General features: G+C 39.7%; 1 protein-coding gene across 2 annotated transcripts in view; it reads right to left on the minus strand.

The window, feature by feature from the left end:
• Positions 1 to 22,288, minus strand: part of col27a1b (collagen, type XXVII, alpha 1b) — a 108,316-nt gene that overhangs the window by 33,936 nt on the left and 52,092 nt on the right. For both annotated transcript variants that reach the window (XR_005207812.1, XM_037777094.1), the window contains exons 20-47: positions 22,151 to 22,204; positions 22,009 to 22,062; positions 21,876 to 21,920; positions 20,264 to 20,317; positions 19,985 to 20,029; positions 19,770 to 19,823; positions 19,287 to 19,340; positions 19,004 to 19,057; positions 17,800 to 17,853; positions 13,912 to 13,965; positions 13,428 to 13,472; positions 11,593 to 11,637; positions 11,323 to 11,376; positions 9,858 to 9,911; positions 9,717 to 9,770; positions 8,856 to 8,909; positions 7,919 to 7,972; positions 4,771 to 4,878; positions 4,618 to 4,671; positions 4,258 to 4,365; positions 4,128 to 4,181; positions 2,741 to 2,794; positions 1,639 to 1,695; positions 1,496 to 1,549; positions 1,331 to 1,384; positions 1,194 to 1,247; positions 1,004 to 1,057; positions 53 to 160 (exon numbers count right to left, since the gene is read on the minus strand). Coding sequence is in view for 1 of the 2 variants with exons in the window: in XM_037777094.1 (XP_037633022.1) it covers positions 53 to 160; positions 1,004 to 1,057; positions 1,194 to 1,247; positions 1,331 to 1,384; positions 1,496 to 1,549; positions 1,639 to 1,695; positions 2,741 to 2,794; positions 4,128 to 4,181; positions 4,258 to 4,365; positions 4,618 to 4,671; positions 4,771 to 4,878; positions 7,919 to 7,972; positions 8,856 to 8,909; positions 9,717 to 9,770; positions 9,858 to 9,911; positions 11,323 to 11,376; positions 11,593 to 11,637; positions 13,428 to 13,472; positions 13,912 to 13,965; positions 17,800 to 17,853; positions 19,004 to 19,057; positions 19,287 to 19,340; positions 19,770 to 19,823; positions 19,985 to 20,029; positions 20,264 to 20,317; positions 21,876 to 21,920; positions 22,009 to 22,062; positions 22,151 to 22,204 (1,641 nt within the window). In the remaining variant the exon portion in view is untranslated. The remainder of the gene's footprint in view (positions 1 to 52; positions 161 to 1,003; positions 1,058 to 1,193; positions 1,248 to 1,330; positions 1,385 to 1,495; positions 1,550 to 1,638; positions 1,696 to 2,740; positions 2,795 to 4,127; positions 4,182 to 4,257; positions 4,366 to 4,617; positions 4,672 to 4,770; positions 4,879 to 7,918; positions 7,973 to 8,855; positions 8,910 to 9,716; positions 9,771 to 9,857; positions 9,912 to 11,322; positions 11,377 to 11,592; positions 11,638 to 13,427; positions 13,473 to 13,911; positions 13,966 to 17,799; positions 17,854 to 19,003; positions 19,058 to 19,286; positions 19,341 to 19,769; positions 19,824 to 19,984; positions 20,030 to 20,263; positions 20,318 to 21,875; positions 21,921 to 22,008; positions 22,063 to 22,150; positions 22,205 to 22,288) is intronic.

The following is a 22,288-nucleotide window of genomic DNA, read 5'->3' on the forward strand; positions in this document are numbered from 1 at the left end:
AGAGCTGGTTTCCTTTTTTATTCATTTGTGAGTTTCACCGCAGTGTCCTCACCTTGACTCCTTTAGTTCCATCTTTACCGGGCAGTCCATCCATGCCAGGCGGACCCTCAAGTCCCCCCCTGCCCACAACTCCCCGTGGGCCGAGAGGACCCTCTGGACCCTTAGAAAAGATAATCAGAAATGTTTATGTCAAAGCTTGCATTAGTTTTAAATAGAGCTGTCAAAGTTAACGCGATAATAACGCGTTAACGCAAATTAGTTTTAATGCCACTAATTTCTTTAACGCAATCAATCTTTCGGAGGTTGTAGCGGGCTCAGTTTTAAAGCTAGAGTGAAGATCCTGGCATCATATGAAACTAGAAAACCTAATCCATTGATACCAACCATGTTATACTAGCTTGTCGCAAAAGAGGCTAAATAACGCTCCAAACGTGTGCTAAAGTTTGGCGAGGAAAAACTGGCGTCCCTTGACCTCTGACCTCAAGATATGTGATTGAAAATGGGTTCTATGGGTACCCACGAGTCTCCCCTTTACGGATATGCCCACTTTATGATAATCACATGCAGTTTAGAGCAAGTCCATAGTCAAGTCAGCACACTGACACACTGACAGCTGTTGTTGCCTGTTAGGCTTGAGTTTGCCATGTTATGATTTGAGCACATTTTTATGCTAAATGCAGTACCTGTGAGGGTTTCTGGACAATATCTGTCATTGTTTTGTGTTGTTAATTGATTTCCAATAATAAATATATACATATATTTGCGTAAAGCAAGCTTATTTGTCCACTCCCATGTTGATAAGAGTAATAAATACTTGACAAATTTCCCTTTAAGGTACATTTTGAACAGATAAAAATGTGCAATTAATTCGCCATTAACTATGGAAAATCATATGATTAAATATTTTAAATCGATTGACAGACCTAATTTTAAATAATAGCATGTAGCTCTGCTCTGAGTTATGTCGGATTATATAGTAAGACAAGAAATGCATCCAACTCACTGGAGGTCCTTTGGTTCCAGATGTGCCTCTCGCCCCTGATTTTCCTTTCCGACCCTGGAGCATAAAGAGTTCATGTTCCACAGCTCTGACATGGTTGCATGGTGGAAAATACAATCCAATAATATTGTATGAAGTAATTGAGTTTTCAAATAAAAAAAAAAATCATGCCACTTTTTATTTATGTCCTTACTTGGTCACCTTTGGGTCCTTTCAGCCCTGGTTGTCCCTTTGGTCCAGGATGTCCCTAAAATGATCATTACTGTTTACACTATAGACACTATACATATCGGAGATTTACATTTTAAGAGACATAAATAAGATACTTACAGGAAGCCCTGGGGCACCAGCTTCACCTCTCTTTCCATCAACACCTATTTGACCCTGGAAAATATAATTTTCTGTATTTCAATATACAGAACATCACTTAAACGTAATTGAAATTATACCTGAAGACAAAAGCAAACAACGTGTTAGTATGTTTATTTCACTTACAATGTGTCCGGGGTCACCAGGCTCTCCTCTGTCTCCTCTGTTTCCAGCAGGACCCTGGGTTCATATGCAAACAAATCAATTAAACAATCCAGACCACCGCTAAAAAACGACACAGGAAAAACGGATACGTGTAAGAAACTCACTCTGTCACCTTGGGGACCTGGAGGACCTTCGACCTTGCTGTCGTCTCCCTGTTCACCCTAAACAAGCAATACAGACAGACAACCGCGATCAATGGAATTTCCCCTCGAAGCCAATGACCTGTGCAAAATCAATGCATGTTTTGTTTGAAAGAGTAGAACAATGGCAACACATTGCCCCGCTCTCTCTTTATATGAATGGCAAATCATTACATGCGCTATTACCCACAATGATCCCATTTCACACAAATGGAGCCTTTCTCTGTTCCAGGGTCTTTATTGGACTCATTAAACAATAACCACGGATGTGTGCACGATTTCATGTTTGGTGCATGTGTCAAATTAAATAAACAATTGAGGAGCCCAACAGGCATCTAAAAGTAGGAGAATAATTAGTGATGGCTGGGGGCCGAGCATAACTGACACTTGCGGGGATGAAAGCAATATATTGTAGCATTAGTGCTTTTAATATAACTGTGATACAGTATCTGTATTTTATCTGCAGCATGTTCTAGTGCCAGGATTACCTGTTTCTCTCAATTGACAATCATGCATTTTGCAACGACCCGTGTGATAGCTAGATACAGATTTAATTAGAAAGCGAGCGGAGCCATTATTTTGTGTATATTGGCAACGAAAAAGTAACAGATATCCACATCCAGATGGCTCCTGCCCAGGGAATAAAAAAAATGCAAATTAGCGTCTCACTAAACTCTAGTGCAGTGTAATGTATTTTGGGCTGCTCCTGTCAAATAAACACAAATTATGTTGCTAATATCCGCAAAATCATGAGCAGACCAGGTGCTTGGCTAATTATATACATTTGACAGCAGCACTGAGTTAATTGGACGTGTCCTGGTTCATATCATGGATCAAATTAGGGTTGACTTTAGGGGCATTGCAAGGACTAGGCAGACAGAGGACGCACTAATTAGGGACACAACTGAAGAACCAATGCATCAAAAAACTGACCACTCAAAGACAACGAGCTGCACGACAGTTTTACATTGTTAAGTAATGCAACCATTACCGGCCTCAAGAGCTCATTAGACACAATCAAAGTGCAGACGGCTATTAGGGATAGCAAGTAAAAGTCGTTATTTACCTTTTCACCTTTTGGCCCAGGAGGTCCCAGGGGGCCCTGCGGTCCCGTGTGACCCTATGACAAGAAAAAGAGTTTGTGACTGTAACCCTCCCCAGCCTTCACTCCCAATTTATCGTGTGAAATATTACGTTGGGAGTCGAGGAAGAGACAGAGAGTGAGAAAACTTCTGTAAACTGAAAACGCAACAGTGTCATCAATCAACACTTCATCTTTTGCTGCTATGGAGAATGCAATTTTAGGATCCATCAGTCAAGTCGTGGTTATTTGTGTCAACGATTTGATTATACTGTAGTCTTAACGCTGCAATGATTGATTTCTCACCCCCTTATCTTATCCTGAATCTATTACACACGAACACAGGTAATGACCAGTAATATTGCTTTTCTCTATATTGTCGCTTTGCACAAGAAGTAAATAAAAGTTTGTTAAAAATCAATGAAAAGCTTCTCCACCACCCCGGAACTGGCAAAGAGGTACATCTAGCTAGCTGCAAGCAGACATGGTATGTTAGGAAACAACACAACACTCATTTTTAAAAAACATTTTTGCTTGTATTTGTCCTTGTATGGCCTCCATAGCACATAACAAAGTTGTTCTGATGTCTACTTTCTGCCCTCTAGTGGTCAACTTTAAGGCAAAAACATAATTAAAGTTGTATAAGGTTTTTACCTCTATCCACAATGCTATTAATCAAGATAAGATGGCATATTTTACCCTGGTTTATACCTTTAAATAGCAAAGAATCATGAGAGAATTCAAAGTTAAGTCATTGGCTGAAGACAGACCAGTGACTTGACCTACATAAAAAAATGAAATTAACCAAAACTGCACATGAAAGTAGAGGATTCCCCCGACTGTGGAGCGAAGAAGAGGAAGAATGAAACACCAGCTATTGAGATTCAGCCTGTGATTCATCAACAGCAGAACAATACAAGCTCGGTATCTACTTGCAAGTCAATAATATCATTCAATAATGTTCCGTATGAAAAATAAACCCAGATGAAACTCCTTACAAAAAAATCAATCCAGGCTTTTGGGTTGTGAGAGAAAAAACGTGCTTAGCATTTCTTGGTTAAAAAAAAGCAGAATAATATCAAGAAAAATTCCCACACACACTAAACGGACCCCAAACTGATTTATTGATTACACGCCTGATATTATATTGTGCATACACACCAGTATGTGGCATAAACATAAAAATAAAAAGTTTTCTTTCAATATATGAAATAGAAGTAGAGAAAGAAAGTTTTTACTTTAGACGCTTACTAATGTTGATTGTCACTGTTTTTACATTTATGAATTGAAAGCAGATTGAAGACTTTTGTATGGTTTTGCTTCAGGTCCCTCACTTTCATAACATCCTGCGTTATTCCATCACTGCTCTCACCTCGTAACCTGATATGCCTGGATCTCCTTGTTGGCCCATTCTCCCCGGAGCACCCTGGGGAAATATATACATTTAGCCCACATCCACCAACAACAAAGCAAGTCCTTCAAACCATCTGCGGATGTCTTACCACTGGCCCGATGGTTCCTCTCGCTCCCTTCTGTCCGACAAACCCCGTCTCTCCCTGCTCGCCGGTCGGCCCGGACTGACCCAGGTGACCTTGGTGACCTTTGCTCCCCTGGAGAGACGCCGTCAAAGAGCAGGTATGCAGTGAGAGAACAAACTTCCCCCCGAACAGTTGTGCGAGTAGTTTGACAATTCAAACATTTAATACTGAAAGTCTATTTGACATTCTTATGGAGGTTTCTGACCTGATACTGTTTGTTTACCACAACAGCAGAGAACTATTCAACCGCTTGTACAAGACAGCAAATTGACAGACATCCAAGAACGAAAGGTTTTTAAGCCCCGAGCAAGTGAACTGACGAACCTTTTCTCCTGGTTTTCCTCTTTCACCAATTTTGCCAGGTTTACCCTCCTGACCCTGATGAAAGAAAATCGAACGGGGTTTGTAAGCGGACAAAATGAGCTGTCTTTTCATGGGAATTGAATGAAATTTGGAGTTGGCTGCTGTGACACTCACCCTCACACCGACCAATCCGGGAGGCCCAAGGGGTCCTTCTTTTCCTTTCAGACCGATTTCACCCCTTTCTCCTTTACCGCCTTCTTGACCAGCATCCCCCTTGTCACCCTGAGGAGAGTAGTACAAGTCCAATGAAAAAGTTGATCACACAGTTGAGTTACCATAGACAGGATTTTGGACTGTTTGAATACGTTTGAATAAAATATTCAGACTGGAAAAATTATTACTTATATCCAATAAAACTTTCAGTAAAGTAAATATATCAATGAAAGGTCTGTGTGTGCTTACAGGTTTTCATGATATTCTACATTAAGTGACCAAATGTCTGCAGAAAGGGCCACAATGCCTAAGCTCGGTCAGTCAGTAAGGCCTGATCCGATGATTGCAGAGTCCTCCTGTCTATAGTGTACAGCATTAAGGGTCAACTAGCAGCAAGTAATAAATAAAATCTTAAATTGTATCTAGTATTCACAGGCCACAAAGACACGAGGCCGGGACAGGAGAGATCTCAGCTCTACTTTAGAGATCTTAATGCAGCATCCTCGACAAGCTGCAGTTTCTACAGAAGCAGCTCAGGCATGTAAACAGAGTTACAGTAGTTTGGCCAGAATGACACCAAAGCTTGACTGATTTATTAATGGGACACAACAGGCTGTAATTTGGAAATATTTCTACATCAAAGATGGAAAAGAAGATGTCACAGTGGCTTGACATGCAAGGTTCATCACTTGTTGCCTGAAAGTGGGTCGAGGCTCAGCTGCACATTTGATAGATTATTATCAGAACTGATCATTCAGTTACGTTGTAATTTTACTGAAAGAAATTGTTGGCCAACCAACCATTCATAGCGGACAAGCAGTTTTGTAGACTGCTAACATGTCTTAGATTAGTTTACGGGAAATATATAGCGAGTCCTGTCTGTGTAATGAGTAAGCAACAAAACCAAAAAGGCTGATGGTCTCTCCAAATGGAAATATGTGATTAAAAGAACAAGACTGGACAAATAAATGAGCCTTTTGGAACACAGATATAGGGATAAAAAGTAGCAGAAGAAGACTGATCAATCAGCACTGTCTCACGGCAAAGCGTGTAATAGACCAGCCTGTCCACCGGAAGAAAGCTTGTCAGTGTCACGTTTTGTGTCGCCGAGACGTGAATATTACATGCCCCGCATGAATGTGCAGTGTTTTGTAGTGACGGTTGTCGTGTATTGTGTAATGACGGAAGTCTAACTTCAGAGCAAGTTACTCAGTATATAAAGTGAGAAAGTCCACTTTTGGTGCTTGAGGGGGTTGACGGGTCCAACAAACTCAAGACTTTCAACCAGGAGACTCGTGTTCGAGACCGGTGTTTTGTTTTGTAAGTAAGGGATAATGTACAGCGAGCTGGTCATTGTTGTGAAATAAACCCTAACAGGGCGATGCAAGAAATCCACCCCTCTACATCGCGAAGGGGTTTATTTCACAATAATGACCTCTAGCTGTACATTATCCCGCTTATTACACGGCTACTTACTTAAGAAATCAATAATTTGACACAAAAAAGGTCCGCCAGAGTCCGAGATCAGAACTGCATCCATAGCAACGGTCTGTTATACAGAAATAACAGACAGTAGAACGCCGTGATTGACCGATCAGAATCGAGTATTCAACAAAACCGTGTAATAAGTTAAGTTAATGATGGTTGTCACGTGTTTTCAGCACCGACGTTACGTTGTTTCCATATGTGTTTTACTTAGTTTACATACTTATTTTAAGCCCAACCATGATGTTTTCCCTTAACCTAACTAAGTGTTTCTCTTGCCTGAGCCTATGTCTGTGGCTTTGTTGCCTCCTGTCGGTACTGCACATTAATACAGGCGTGTAATATTCACGTCTCTGCACGGCAAAATGTGACACTGACACGCTATCCTCTGGTGGACAGGCGGGTCTATTACACACTTTGGCGTGATAACAGAATGGATAAATCCATCCAGAAACTGAGAAACACCTGTCGGGGAGACAGGATGAAAATCAGTGCAGTGCGGTCCCACCTACTGAATATTCTAGTGATCAGCATGAAGTCCACAGCGCACTAAAAAAAAAAACTGTAGTTGGATCAGCTGTTAAGACATGGTTTTAGTGTTGACTTCACATTAAATATTCAGTAGCTCCTGCTGTTTTTCCAAGTCCTGTATCCAAAAACTGTTTGTTTCCATCTTGTTTCTCTTCCTTTGGTCTCCCTCTTTCTCACCCTTTTCCTGGCCTCCTGCTCAACCTAGCCAACCTAATTGAGATTTATTAAGAAACAAATATGGCTTCTCTGTGAAGCAACTGATATTGCAGATATTCAATACAACAGACTTTCGCTATTTGGAAAGACTCACTCACAAGAATCAGGTATTAAATTTGCTCCAGACTGCTGGAAGGAGGCAAAATATTGTTGGAATCCTCTGATTATTTGCTGAATTTCAGTTTTAAATTTCACCACATAATACAACAATGAACAATGACAACACTCTGATTTCCATTCCCCTAACACTTAACAGCAGAAGCTGCAAATCCCCCTTGAGCTGACGTTTTCCATCCAGAAGCTGCAGCGTGGCCAAGAACCCCTCAAAGTAGTTTACTCTCCTGACTTAACAGAAAACGTCTCGCGCAGCTCAGAGCTGGACAGACTCTCAGGTTGAGTCTATTCTAATCCTCGCTGTTCTCTGTGCTCACATTTTACCACCTTCTCTAAGCCAAATGTTGTTTGTGGGTCTGTCAGCCATACTTCCAGGCTCTGCTGAATAGGCAGGCTTTTTGTGCCTTTCCATCTTTTTTTTCTCTGTCACAATACTTGCCAGACGTTAGAGCTCTTAAAATAGCCCCGCTATCTGTTTTCACTGAGCGTCAACACAATGCAGCTCCAACTGTACAAAGGCCAATATCTCACAAACAATAGTCGCCTTGCCCTAATCACAGTAGGCTGCTACAGTAAACTGGAGAGTTCATTGAGTTCACAGACCGGAATCAGGATAGTAATCCGTGTTGAAGTTATTGACTACAATTTGATTACCGGCCAAAGTCTTAAAGCAACGTTTTACTATTTACTCTGGGCCTTTACAGTAGAAAGACACTTGGCTTTTTAAAGTGATGAATAAATCAAATTTATCTTTTGAACTTGCCTTGGCTCCATCAGGTCCACTTAGTCCAGCCTCCCCATCAATGCCTGGCTCACCCTGATAGACAAATCATAAAAAGTATTGTGGTTGCAATATGTTTTAGTGTTACAAGTACAGTGATCACAGGAAGCAAAAACAGATGTGTAGTAAGTAGTAAAACATTGGCCAAAACTGTATTTGAGTACATTTTGAAAACAAATTTACCACTCGGTTTACTCTGTGGTGCAAGTGACGTGTCTATTTTTTTAAAAATTCAGTGCACTTTAAATCATTATGACTTCACACAAAGACAACATGGGATACTTCTACAAATACCTGGGTGTTATGATAGATGCCACTCTATCATGGATTCCTCACATAGATCTTATTAGTAGGAAGATACAGCAGTGCATTTACTTTCTTGGGTAGACTAAGATATTTTGGTGCCAGTAGCCAAATTATTTATCTGTTTTTCACAGCCGGGCTCTGGTTTCATCTGTGAAACTCAAAACTAAACTACATAATCAAATCCAAATTTATACGAAGATTATTGGCCAACCTGTGGCGCACTCCTTTCAAGCAACTCACAACAAGAGCATGCTCATTGCTAACAGTATTTCTTCTGACTCCTCGCATTTCTTAAACAGAGAATACCAACTTCTGTCCTCCAGTAGGTGATTTTGAGTCCCTTCATTTAAACACAGGCTGAAGAAATCAGTCTATCAGTCTATGCTGTTGCTAAACCAAAAACACTGTGCTGCTAAATAAGATCTGAATCCAAGGATATAATGTCATGTGTCTAATCGTCATAACTGTGTTTTGTACGTCTCCGAAAGTGTCATACGTGTAGATGTATGTTTAACCTGTGTTTAAATTTCTTGAATGGAACTGTCTAAGGATGCAAAATGAATTTGAGTGCAAACTGACAATAAAGTTTTATCGTATCATATCGTGTACTCACTCTCTGGCCATTCAAACCCTGCTCCCCGATGTTGCCAGGTAGACCAACGTCACCCTGTCAGGAGAAGAAGCATGATGGTTATGTCAGTGATGAAGTGTTGTATCTCTTGATGTACAAACTTTGCTTCCACCATGGTTGCTTTTTTAGTACATTTTGAGTACAAAAAAATAAATAGCCACATGTAAGTAGTTTGGTCACATACCTAGATCCATTATCTTCCATGAAATTTCATTTAGAAACTTAGCTTAGTTAAGAGTACTTACTTATCATTCTCCTAGTGCTTCCTACTTCCCTAGTAACAAAAAATCCTGATAATTTCTTCATAAAATATAATTTATGTGCGTTCTTTTTTTCTCTCAGGATTGGGGCACAAACATATTTCCATAAAAATAGGAGTTGCAAACTGCATGTGATTATCATAAAGTGGGCATGTCTGTAAAGGGGAGACTTGTGGGTACCCATAGAACCCATTTTCATTCACATATCTTGAGGTCAGAGGTCAAGGGACCTCTTTGAAAATGGCCATGCCAGTTTTTCCTCGCCAAAATGTATCGTAAGTTTGGAGCGGTATTTGACCTCCTTCGCGACAAGCTAGTATGACATGGTTGATATAATGGATACCTTAGGTTTTCTAGTTTCATATGATATCAGTATCTTAATTCTAGCTTTACAAATGAGGTCGCTACAACCTAAAAATCGCAAGTTGCATTAATGCGTCAAAAAATTAGTGGCGTTAAAACTAATTTGCATTAACATCACATTAACTTTGACAGGCCTATGTAAAACACAAAGTAGTACACATCCACCAGCCCAATATCTTAATAATCAATGAAAATGTCAACATCATATCGTCATCTTCACCTTATCTCCCGGTTCACCAGGCAGTCCTCTGTCTCCAGCCTTCCCCGGCAGACCCTGACCAAGACAGCAACAGCTTTTAGTATTAGGTGCTAACGTAAAAGTCAATGGGATTTCTTACAGCAGCTGTGTGATCAAACTCACCCTTAGCCCCATCTCCCCCAGTGGCCCAATCGTTCCTGGTGGCCCTGCTGGTCCCTGCGGCGACAGAGCAAAGGCACCAATAAAAAGGTTAAGAGTACTTTCTAATCTTGGACAAATGCCTCTGAAAGTGACAGTAAAGGAAGAAAAATGTGAAAAGAAATAAGAACCAGGCAGAAAGTGCGGATTCGGAGAGATAAGTTAATCTGCAGGGCTAACAGTCTTCAAAACACTGAGCCAAAGCTTCTGTAAGTGATGGAAACAGGCCTCCTGTTATAGAGACACATTCAGGCTACAATAAAGCTGCCTCTCCAGGAAGGGGATGGTGTAAATCAAATTGTCTCAGACTCACTACTTCTCTGCTTGTGTCTGTGAGACTTGGGCAAAATGAGAGAAAGTCGATTAGGTTGTTCAGGGCTTTTTGAGCAGGATATGGGTTTCTAGGAAGCACTGAATAAAAGGTGTCAAAGTGGAAATTCAGAAATGGAAAAAAAAATGGAAATGGAGTTTATATGCAAAGGGGAAAGAAGAAGAGTTCACAGTTGGTGCAGGAGAGCCACAGGCCATTATAGATTAAAAAAAAAAAATGTCATGGAAGACTTTGCCATAAAAAAAATCTTAAAAATGTCATAGTATAATATGCCATAACAATGTCCTAGAAAATGTTATTAAAAATGTCATAGTATAGTATACCAAAATCCTACAAAATTTAATAGAATCATATGCCATGAAAAGTCATAACAAACTCATACTGTAGTATAGAATGCCATAGAAAAGTCATAGTATAGTATGACATAAAAAATTAAAAAGTCATAGTATAGTATGTTAGAGTAAAATGTCAATATGCAGTATGCAATAAAAATGTCATTAAAAAAAATCATAGTATAGTATGTCATAAAAAGTCATCCAGAGTATGCCATAAAACAATTTAATTAAAAAAATCATAGTACTGTATAGAAGGCTGTAAATAAATGTCATAAATAAAAAAGTCATAGTATAGTATGCCATAAAAAAATATATGGTATATAATAATAATATATAGTCTGGTATGTCATGAAAAATTTCACACAAAAATTATCGTAAATTATGCCATAAAACATCCTAAAAAAAGTATAGTATGCTATGAAAAATGCCATTAAACGTCATTAAAAAGTCTGATATGTCATAAAAAATGTCATAGTAATGCATGCCATAAAAACAATCCTATAAAGTATAGTATTCCATAAAAACGTCATAGTACAGTATGTCATAAAACTCTCGTAAAAAATTGACATGGTATAGTATGCCCGATGAGATAGTATGGTTTCTGCCTATATCATCTTTAACAGATTCTGCACAATTTTATATAATTGGACCAGATGGAGTAAAAAACAGAGAAAAAAGAAATAACCATACAGTAGGTCTTTGATAATGGGGGTCGATTCTCAAATACGGAACCAAAATGAATGTAAACAAATAATAAACTCACTGGCTCTCCTTCAATTCCTTTGGCCCCTGGAGATCCAGAGGGTCCTTGAATACCCTGAAAATAGTACAGGCGTTTATAACACACACACACACACACACACACACACACACACACTATTGGTATTCATATACATGTTGAAATGCTACAACACCCTCTAGAGTAAAAGTGTGGCACACAGGCCTCACTTATCCACCACTGTTCCCCAAAATGAGTCCACCCCAAAAATCAAGACTGACCTAAAAGAGACCTCTGTTAGCCCCAATCACTTACTGGAAATCCCTTAGGCCCAGCTTCACCTGGCTCGCCAAGCCTTCCCTGCAGCAAAATGACACAAAAGGAAAAATAAGTCCTTCAAAGTTCACTTTCATGTGTGTTCCTGTGTCGTCCTTTAGGTTTTATATATATATTAACCAAGACATGAACTTTTAAATAACTTTAAATGATCAGTGGTGAGAAGTACGGAATACATTTACTAAAGTACATAGGTACTTATTCACATAGTCAGTGTATTACCTACAGTAAATGACGGTCGGCACGCCCCCAGTTTGGAGAAACAGACAGGAGTACTGACACTGAAGCAAAGCAATGTACTGCTCAATATCAGTTTAAATATACGCTATATTTAGAATATTTTCACCGCTTTACCTTGCCGTCAGACAGCCCTTTAAGACAAGGAACTGAAGCTGTTGTATCCATCTATGCTCTCGCTAAAGCAACCAGACTCCATTGAAAAAAACTGGTCTACCGCTGCCTCCATCGTTAGTTCGTTTGTGCTATTCTGTGACTTTGGTTAGTTCGGATTCACCAAAGTCACACAATAACACAAACAAACTAACTGATGGAGGCAGCGTAAGACCAGCAACTCCCATGTTCTGCAAGTAATATTACTGTTTTATTCAATGGAGTCTGGCTGCTTTGGTGAGAGCATAGATAACAGCTTCACTTCCCCGTCGGAAACAGACAGTATAGCTGTCTTACGGCAAGGTAAACTGGTGAAAATATTCTAAATATAGAGTACTCTTAAACTGATATGGATATTTTTTAGGAGGGCTTTTCTTTTAGGTGGCTAAAATACGTTTTGTTGCAGTAGATTGCTTTGCTCCGGTGCGGTAACTCCTGTCTGCTTCTCTAAACTGGGGGAGTGCAGACCGTCATCTACTGTAGGTAATACACTGACTATGTAAGTACCTCATACAACCCCACTTCAAAATACCTGAACTATCCCTTTAAGTACAGGTTTAAAATACTTTACTTTACTTTTTAATTCTACCCTAATACATTTCAGAGGGAAATGCTGTAGTACTGGCTCTACTACATTTGTCTGGCAGCTATAGCTACTAGTTAGTAGATTTTGTATATAAAACATATGATCTTGTATAATGCATTATTGTAGATTAAACTACCCAACAATATATAAAAGTAGGTAGCATTAGCTCCACTTCAATCGGCAACAATAGTAACTTACATATGAATGCATCAGTAATATAATCCATTAATATGATTTATAATAATAATAATAATAAAGACTCTCACGGGTATTTTTTTCAGCATAACTAGTACTTCCATTTTTGATACTTTCAGTACATTTTACTGTTAAAATATAATAATAAGATTCGAAATGCAGGACTTTTACCTGAAGTGGACTATTTTTATATTGTGGTATTGCTACGTTTCCTTCAGTAAATTATTTAAATCCTTCTTCTACCACTGAAGTGATTATTTGACTCATCATTTTGCATTGATTAAATATCTCCAGGAGCCCATTAGCCAGCTGTGGATGTACCAAATTGTCAACTTACCAACAAGAAATAATTGTAAGATAGATGACAGCAGTTACACCAGATGGAGAAATGAATGAAGACACAACATATCTTACATGATCATGTACTACATGCATGCCAAACTGTATGACTTCCTCTCCGTGCATGCTTTAATGAGATAGTCATTGTTTTCTTCACTAGGACAAAAGCATCACAGTCTATTTATCCTGGATACTAATTCCTCGCAGACTTCAAAAGGTCAAATGTAACCAGGCTTGTGATAATACTGCTAATAAAGCCATTTCTGTTACGAGAGGAAAGTAAAGAAGCCCAATTTTTTCTTACCATCTCCCCGGGGAGGCCCAATTTTCCTGGTGGACCATCAGGGCCCTGCAAAGAAAATAACCAACTCAGTTAAGTGAGCTTTCTGAAATCCCCCAGAGTTAAAATGTTCTCGACTGCCAAGCACCACCAGCACCATCAATATTTTAGTCCTCTTTGATTTAAGGTTCTGTTGTTAGATTTGCAGCTCACAAAGAGTGTCCTCTAAAGAGTCTTCAGATGTTAAAAATAGTCAATAATTACAGTCTGCTGAACAAAGCCGCTTGTAAAAGTTCTGATTTCTTTTCCCTGTGTTACATAAACTTCGGCAATTTTGTTTATCCTAGCTTTCTGTGGGAAAGATTTGATGTGTGCAATTAGGAAGTTGAAGGCCGGACATTTCTCTAAGGCAGCTTTGGCATGTAAAGTAACATTATTAATTAAGAACCACACAATGAAACTACATCTGAGACTCTGAAAATGTTTTATTAACCAACTTTCTGCTCACCTTTACTCCAGTGGACCCTTTTGCCCCCACAGGGCCATCAGGACCCCTCAGACCCTATAGAGAGAAATAAAGTTGTCACTGATGAATAGCTTGGGAACATTTGGCCTTTAACAGACCCGAGGCACACGTTGTTTAACATATTAAGTCAATGAATTAGAGCACTTAATCTCCATTTTTGTCAACCCTACTTAGTGGAGCCTGGGAGGCAGCTCTCTTTGGTTTCATGTGGTTTAGCCCACATCGGAGTGACACCATCGAATATTGTGGCTATTTAGCAAATACTTGGCATCTGAGATTTAGCTCCGAAGCATGCCCAATCCGCACTGTGTAGACTTTGTCCCCATCTTTCCACGATCACACAAAGTGGCACCGCCTGCACACTGGGGTTATTGTAACGACGCCTGGGGAAAAGGTCACAAATCCTGTAGCTGATTCATGCTTGCCTATAAAATTGAACTAAACTATTCACTGTCAGAAAACATTAAAGGACCGACTTTGTCTTTTGCTGGTTGTTCATGTAAGCATCTTATATAAAAGGGATCTAAACAGACCCAGAGCGGAATACAGCTCTGACCTATACATGGCCTTAAAATGTCCCTTGCAGTTTGGTAATAACAGACAGAATAGTTCAAGACCGTTGTTGAGAGACTGACACGTAGCGGGGTTTAATTATGAGGGAAACTATTTCTAATTGTGACTGCGTATGATCGATGACAGTTATTATCAGAATTGTGAAATGTATGTTGAAGGATAACTTTGTTTTTTTTCAAACTGGACCCTTTCCCGTGTTTTTTGTGTCTAATTGAATAATGGGGACAACAATTTTTGAAACTGGTCCAGTACTGAGGGAGAATGCTGCAGCCACTAAATGGGCTGCAATGAAATCGCTTGGGACAACCTGGCACCGTCAGTTTTAGTTTTGCCACTCAGATGTTATTGTCTGTATGTGTCTGACAAAATTATGGAAAGGACCCTTTTTCTTACCTTCGCTTCCTGTTTGTCACTGTGTCATGTGACTTGTTGCCAGAAGAGACAACGTGGAAACATGAGAGTGGAGAGAGGAGTACCACGGGACACCGGTGTTGTCAGAGTTTGTTTCGTTGGAGTACAGAAAGCGTAGCTTAGAGATATCTAAAAGATTTTCAATGTCATGGCTGAATATTTAGCTGGTTTCGACAATGTGGGGGTGACTAGAGATTTCCGACTTCTCCGAGCGAAACACACAATAACAAACAGACTGGATCAAGCGAAAGGCAAGAAAAACGTTTTATTTCTCTGTAGGATCCTTTCCATAATGTACACTTATAATAAATGACACACATAATAACAATCTGAGCCTGTCAGAGGCCAAATCAAGCTCTTTTAGTGGACGTAAACTGATGGTGGCAGGTTGCCCCAAATGATTACATTACAGCCTAAGTGGCTGGCGGCTGCAACGTTCTCCCTCAATACCGGACCAATTTAAAAAAATTGTTGTTCCCATTAGTCACTTAGACACAATAAAAAACATGGGAAATAGGGTCTAGGTTAAAAATGACCTTAGTTGCCCTTTAATACATGAAGTCAAAATATTAATCAAATTTAATAAGCTTGGATAAGCTCCCAAAAAAGTATTCTGAATCATTACATAAATAAAGCTGACCTGTTCATGTCCTTTTCTGCCTAATTTTCACACATAAAAACTAAATCCACTGGGGAAAAAAGTAATTCTAGTTAATTTAATGACCTGTTTTGTTTAATATTGAGTGACATCTGAACATAAGAGTTGATAACTTTACTTTTTTCCAGTGCAATTTAAATTTTCGCTAATCAAGTCACATCTTCATGGCACTAGGGGAGTAATCTGTCTTATTTTGAGTTATTGACACTTGTTTGAAAAAAAAAACATCTTTAAAACATTTTTTTGGAGAGGAAAACAATATTGACTATATGTCTTATTAAGATCGATATGTTTTATAGTGCAGATATGTACCATCCATCCCTCTATAATCACAGTGAAAACCCATGAGAAAAAAAATATGCTAATGACTTGTTTACATATCAGAGAAATTCATTATGACTGAAAAATTGCTTCAATTCAGTGGACTCAGTTTGGATGAAGGCATGGGAGATTCAGCTTTTAAACACAATTGATTGACAGGGTGACATGATGCTGAAGTATGACTGACGTACGACTAAACCCTCTCGAGGTCAAATTAAAAAACTTAAGATATGAAAGCAAACAAGACGTAAAGTAACAGGATTAGAAACATCTTCCAAATAGCTGTCAGTGCTTTTCTTGGAACGCTACGATTCATTTATTGTGCTGCACATATTGCTTCACTTCTTACAGGCACATACACACAGACCACATTTATAAAATGAGTGTCCAGAAGAATAAAGCCACTATCTTCTTTTTTTGGAGGTAATATCACAATTTTTATGACAAAACTTTGGGCACAGGAAAAGGTTGTTACCGGTTTTTCCTCATTTTATTTGACTGGGAATCGCTTCAGAGAGTGTAATAAGGAGACTGGAGTTTAATCGCGCTGGTCTTAATTCTATTTTCCAAAGCCTTGATGTAATTTTCAGCTATTATACGTATTAAATATTACATTTGCGACTGCTTGTGATATCAGGGGAGCCGTGTAAAACCAATCAGAATGAAATGCCTTAATTATACCACTTATTCATGTTAGATCAATTATTCATTCAGTCCAATGATCCTGCTGTGCAACCATGGGCGATTTTCCCAAAGTAGAAAACTCAATTATGGAAAAGCCAGCGAACACTGGAATCATCCTGAGCTGGCAGACACAGCAACGCTCACACACATTTACATGTACAGAAACTCCAGGGTGTGTTGTAGGGACGAGCTTCTCAGCATGTTAGAAATCACGCGCTTTACTAACACGTGTTCAGATTCAACTTGCTGTTACTACTGTATGTACTAGGGCTGTGCAACTAATCGAATTTCAATTACGATTTTGGGCTTCCAACGATTATGAAAACATCTCCATGGTGGTGCGCCGCAACACCTCTAAGTTGGCTTGGAAAGGTGGACCTTTCCAGCACCCCTCGCCCGGACCTCGCCACTTAGTGCATGCTGTGCTCAGTACGGCAATGTCTGCAACCCACCAGACCCGTCTGGAAACACAGATCCCATCTCATTTACCATGCTTTCTGGGTGTTACATTTTTTGGTGTCATCACCATTCATACAACCAATGTGTTTATGATTAAATTGTTTACAAGATCTCGCCTCTTAATTTAGCTCTCAAAGTGCACCAGATTGATGCATTTAACTTTAACATGTTCTTTCTAAATGCATGATGTTTCCAAAGTCAATGAGTAATCATGTTAAATAATCGCAATCTCAACATTGACCAAAATAATCGTGATTATGATTTTTGCCATAATCGAGCAGCCCTACTATGTACAGATATATATTACTTTATATGTTTATGTTACAGGTCTTTGTTTTCTTTGGAGAAGGTTGCTAAGCTATCCTTGCTCTGGTGTTTTTGCTCTGCACTTCTTACAACCCTCTACAGCCAGGCAACACGCTCACAGTGACAATGCCATCATGCTGTTGTTTGGCAGGCATAATGTTTATCATGTTCAACATCCTAGTTTAGTGTGTCAGCATGCTAACATTGGTTAATAAGCACTAAACCTGAAAGGGAGCTGACAATTGGGACCATGAATGTCTTCACAAAATTTCATGGTGATCCATCTGATAGCTGTTGACGTATTTCAGTTTGGACCAGAGTGATGAAGGAGAGTGATGACGTAAATTCAATGAGTTGGGTGTAAATTGAATTGTTGTGTCATATTATTCAGTAACAGACGGTAGCTTTGTGTCACTTAACAGTTATATAATCTTATAACACAGACTTAAGTTACTTACCCCCCTGCCTTTGGGTCCTCTGATGCCGATGGATCCCAGTGAACCAGGAGGCCCCTGAATGTGAGTGAAAAAATAGTCTTTGAGTTTGACTGTAGCAGACGAAAGATAAAAGATAAAAGGCACAGTTGTCTGAGTTTCATTCCTATCTTTATTCTCTTGTCTTATCTTTTTACCCAGCCTGTTTTAACAGTACTCAGCAGTTCCATTTTTTAATATAAATTCGACTATCAAAGGCTGCTTTTTTTAGTGCCTTTATAGAGGCTAGACTGATATATTGAGTCAATAATGGGTTTTTGTTCAAGAGTAATTTAACACTAGCTAAAATCTTATTTTTGCTGAACTCCAGTGGTTTAACTTCTCACTTTACTGCAGTGATGTAAATGTGTCAGTACACTGTGACATCACAACTGCCCCTACACGCACGTTGTGAAAGTGAAAGTGAAACTTAACGTTTTGAATTGAAAGAAAACAACTTTAGGTTCAAGCAACAAAACTACTTGCTTAGGTTTAGGAAAAAACACTCAACATTATCAGCTGTAACTGCCACATGAAAGCAGAGCAAAGCAACGGCCGTGAGTTAGCCAGTGGGCTACACTCCCATGCATGAACATGCACTAAAAGCATGCGCGGCCGGCCCGGCTATGTCAACAAAGTGCGGAGAAACTCGGATTAAAACACACACAGAGGGAGAGCGACTTCATTCTCTGCTCAGGTAGACATTGCTCCTCAACATCTTCACATAGCAAATAGTGGTTTGATGCTATATTAATGCTCTGGATATCAAATTTAGAACCTTTAACTAACGCTACATACATAAGTTACGTAAAAGAAAAGTACATAAATGAGTCAACGTTGACTTTTGGTTTCACACGGGACACAAACTGCAGTCTCCTGGGTGAAAGTCCTGTGTTTGTTTGACCCACTAGAGGTCGGCGTTGTATATTTGTATTCATATCAGTGATGTGAATAGATGATAACGGCCTTCTGAACCTACTAGTACATGTAGCAGGGCACTTCTAACCCATATCTATGACGCTGATAAAGCCCATTCAATCGGCTGACATCATTCGAGTGGGTGACTTTCCATCAGACAGTGAAACATTGAGTATCAGACAAGATCCAGTTATGTAGACCACATAACAGACCAGTGTCTGGTTTACATTCACTGCAAATAAAGCTATGACAATGATAACAGTAAACTTACTGGGATCCCTTGCAGTCCAGGTGGCCCCGACGCTCCAGGTATTCCAGTGTGACCCTGATGGATACAACATTACTCAAATGATATCATATGAATTATCAAATAAATCATAAATTAGCCCTCATTTCTGACAAAACTGCATGACCTTATATCATAGCTGCCTATTAGATGATTATGGTTGAATAACTTGAATCAGTCTCTCCAAACATATGACACCCCCATCCCTTACGTATGTAGAATTGAATGTCCCCTGGTACGAGAGACGGGGTCCAGACTTACTCCTTACCATCGGCCCCGTTTCACCTGGCGGCCCGGGGGCGCCTGTTTTGCCTCGATCCCCCTGGAGAGCCAAAAGCCACCATTAGGGAAACATTTATGGATTAAATGATTACGCGTTAAGTCTACAAAATATAAAAAAAATAGCCCAAAATGGCAATCATAATTTGACAAAGCCCAAAGTGATGCCTTCAAATTACTGTTCCAGATTCTGACCAACAGTTCAAAAACTCAAAGATATTTAATTTAATGACATAACACAGAGAAAAGCAGCAAATCTGCACATTTGAGAGGCTGCTCCCAGAAGGCATTGTGCTTGATAAATGACAAACAATTCAATGATCCTAAGATTAGCTGTAATTGACTTCTTGTTTCGGCACTAATCACATGCTACATCAACAGAGAGCAGTTTAACTGATTTAATTTGCCGTCGGACAACAAAGACAACAACTTGTGATACCAGCAAAATGTGACAAATTGAGACCGCGCTAACCTTTTCTCCCGCGATGCCGCTCTCTCCAACAGGCCCGACAAAACCAGGCAGTCCCTGAAGGAAAGAAAACATGCTGTCTTAACTGTCTCTTATTTCTCTCGGCGCTATTGAAGTTATATTTCACATGCTGCGAAGCTTTGGGACTCCAACAAAACAGACACACAGTGAGCATCAAACAGAAATCAGCAGAAAGAAGAGGAGAGAAAAGCCTTTACCCTCTCGCCAAGCTTTCCAACCTCGCCAGTTATCCCGGTCTCGCCCTACAGCAAAGCAGCCAATTAGCATATCACAAACTTATTCATGCCTTTCTTTTTTAGTTCAAAATCAGTTGAAATGTGCTCGGAGGCCCGTTCCCCTGTGGTAACGGGAGAATTAACATCTAATTTATACATATTCAGATGATATATATTATCATAAAAAGAAAGTCGGGGAGAGAATGTTCAGTTAAGGATGACAAGTGGTTCGGCGGTGGATGTGCGACTGTTGGGTCTGACCTTGAGTCCATCTGGGCCTGTCAGTCCAGGGAACCCCTGCCTCCCAGGTCTGCCCTGAACAGAAAGCAAAAATGACACAGAGAAATGTACCGCAGCTCCACACAACAAACAATAAACTCTATCTATCTCCTGTGAAAGGTGCAGTCTGCTGTCCCTCAAGAGGCCGCAGCACAAAGCAAACCCACAATTGATGCCAAAACAAAAACATCCCCTTTAAAAAAAAAACTTAATGATCCATAAAACAGAGAGCTGTTTGAAGCATCAAAGGCTTCTTATTACTCACAGAAGTCATCGGGTCATTTGTGTTTGTTTTCGGTAATCACTTGTGGGTTCAACTTTTGGGAGAAGGCGGACCGGAATCAACCGTTGCAAAAAAATAGAGTTTCATTGGAAGAGTCCTCTCTATTGTTTAGCCTGGGATGACTCCAAAATTACACTTTTTTTTTGGACCGAGATAGTCACTGTGGATTTTACTCACACTGCAGAACAGTTCAAAGCCTTCCTATTTGTCTCTGATGAAGTCATAAGAGTTTGTCTTGCACTATGTTCTACGTTCAGATGCTGATAATTGAGAATATAATCTATGTAGAGATATTTGAAAAACAAACAACAAAAGGGACTATTTGAGTTATTTCATAGTGTTCCTTGATGTAATAACTTTAATTGCACATTTGGCCTCGTGAATAAATACCAATATAACAAATTATTGTCAGGATTTCAGCCCGTTCTCTTTTCCAGGGCGTTAAATACCGAGGCTTTGTCACGGCCATCGGCATTCAGGTACCACCGCACACGGCACCCTTTAGCGCCGGTATGAAACGCACCGGGCGTTCCATTAACTATAATGTAATCCCATCTGCAGGGAACAGTAAACGCTCCAAGAAAGTGCACCGGGAGTGTGGCGACGTAGTTTAAAGGGCGAAAGAGACCCAACAGGCAAGTGAGAGGGGAGATGGATGTGTCCAACAAACACAAGGTTTTCATCCACGATACTGCTGTTTGTGTCCCGTGCATCACGTTACAATCAGCTGTTGGTTTGTGTCCCGTGTTCACAACGTTCAGTGTCATGTTCACTGTACAAACGTAGCAGTTTTAAGCCCAACCATGTAGATCTTTCCTAAACCTAACTATAGTGATTTTGATGCCCGAAAATAAAGTGACGCCAAGGGTCGTGACAAAGCAGTGGTATGTGAAGAGTTGGGATGACCAGGTGTTGAGGATTTAGGTTCAAATGTTCCTTTTCCTCTGCATTCATCTTCAAATGAATCAATCATTGGATACAACTATATTTGACAAACAAACTATCCACTTTGGTTTGACATTTAAACAGACAGTTGCTTTTGTTTATGATGGAAAAGAGCATAGCAATTTGCTGACCAATCTGGTAATATGAGTATACAGCGTCCAATAGGAAGTCTTTCAAAACAGCTTTAGAACAATAGAGACTTCAGTCAGCCAAAGGACATACTGTCCTGAACAGGTCACAGTTAAAAAGCTAAATTTAGGCAGAGACATGTGGTGCGCTTGTTGTTTTGTGTGGATCCTAAAAGATAACAGTTATTGTATTTTCTGTCTGGTCTCGAGTCGCAGGGCTTATCCAATCAGCACTCACCTCGAGTCCAGCGAGTCCAGCGGGCCCAAATGGTCCCTCATCACCCTGACAAAAAGAATTGTCAGTAAAGGTCAGCGTATGAAAAAAAAAAAATCTTTTATTCATTTTAAAAAATATATGAAGTCAACCCCACCTGAAGTCCAGGTGTTCCCCTTGGACCTGGCAACCCTCTTGTCCCCTGCTTTCCCTGTAGATGAAACACTGAGAGTGAACTTTCACTTCATTTCTACTCACTGACAATTCATATCTTAAAAAGTTAACGTCACTCTGCTAACCTTGGGTCCTTCGGGGCCGTTTAGTCCTGGTGGGCCAATGTCACCTGGAAAACCCTGTGAAAATGAACCACAGCTTCATCACCACACAGTGTGGCACACAATACTGTATCAACTATGATATAATAACATAAATGTAAT

Source organism: Sebastes umbrosus, chromosome 8 (assembly GCF_015220745.1).
Source record: "Sebastes umbrosus isolate fSebUmb1 chromosome 8, fSebUmb1.pri, whole genome shotgun sequence".
NCBI lineage: Eukaryota > Metazoa > Chordata > Actinopteri > Perciformes > Sebastidae > Sebastes > Sebastes umbrosus.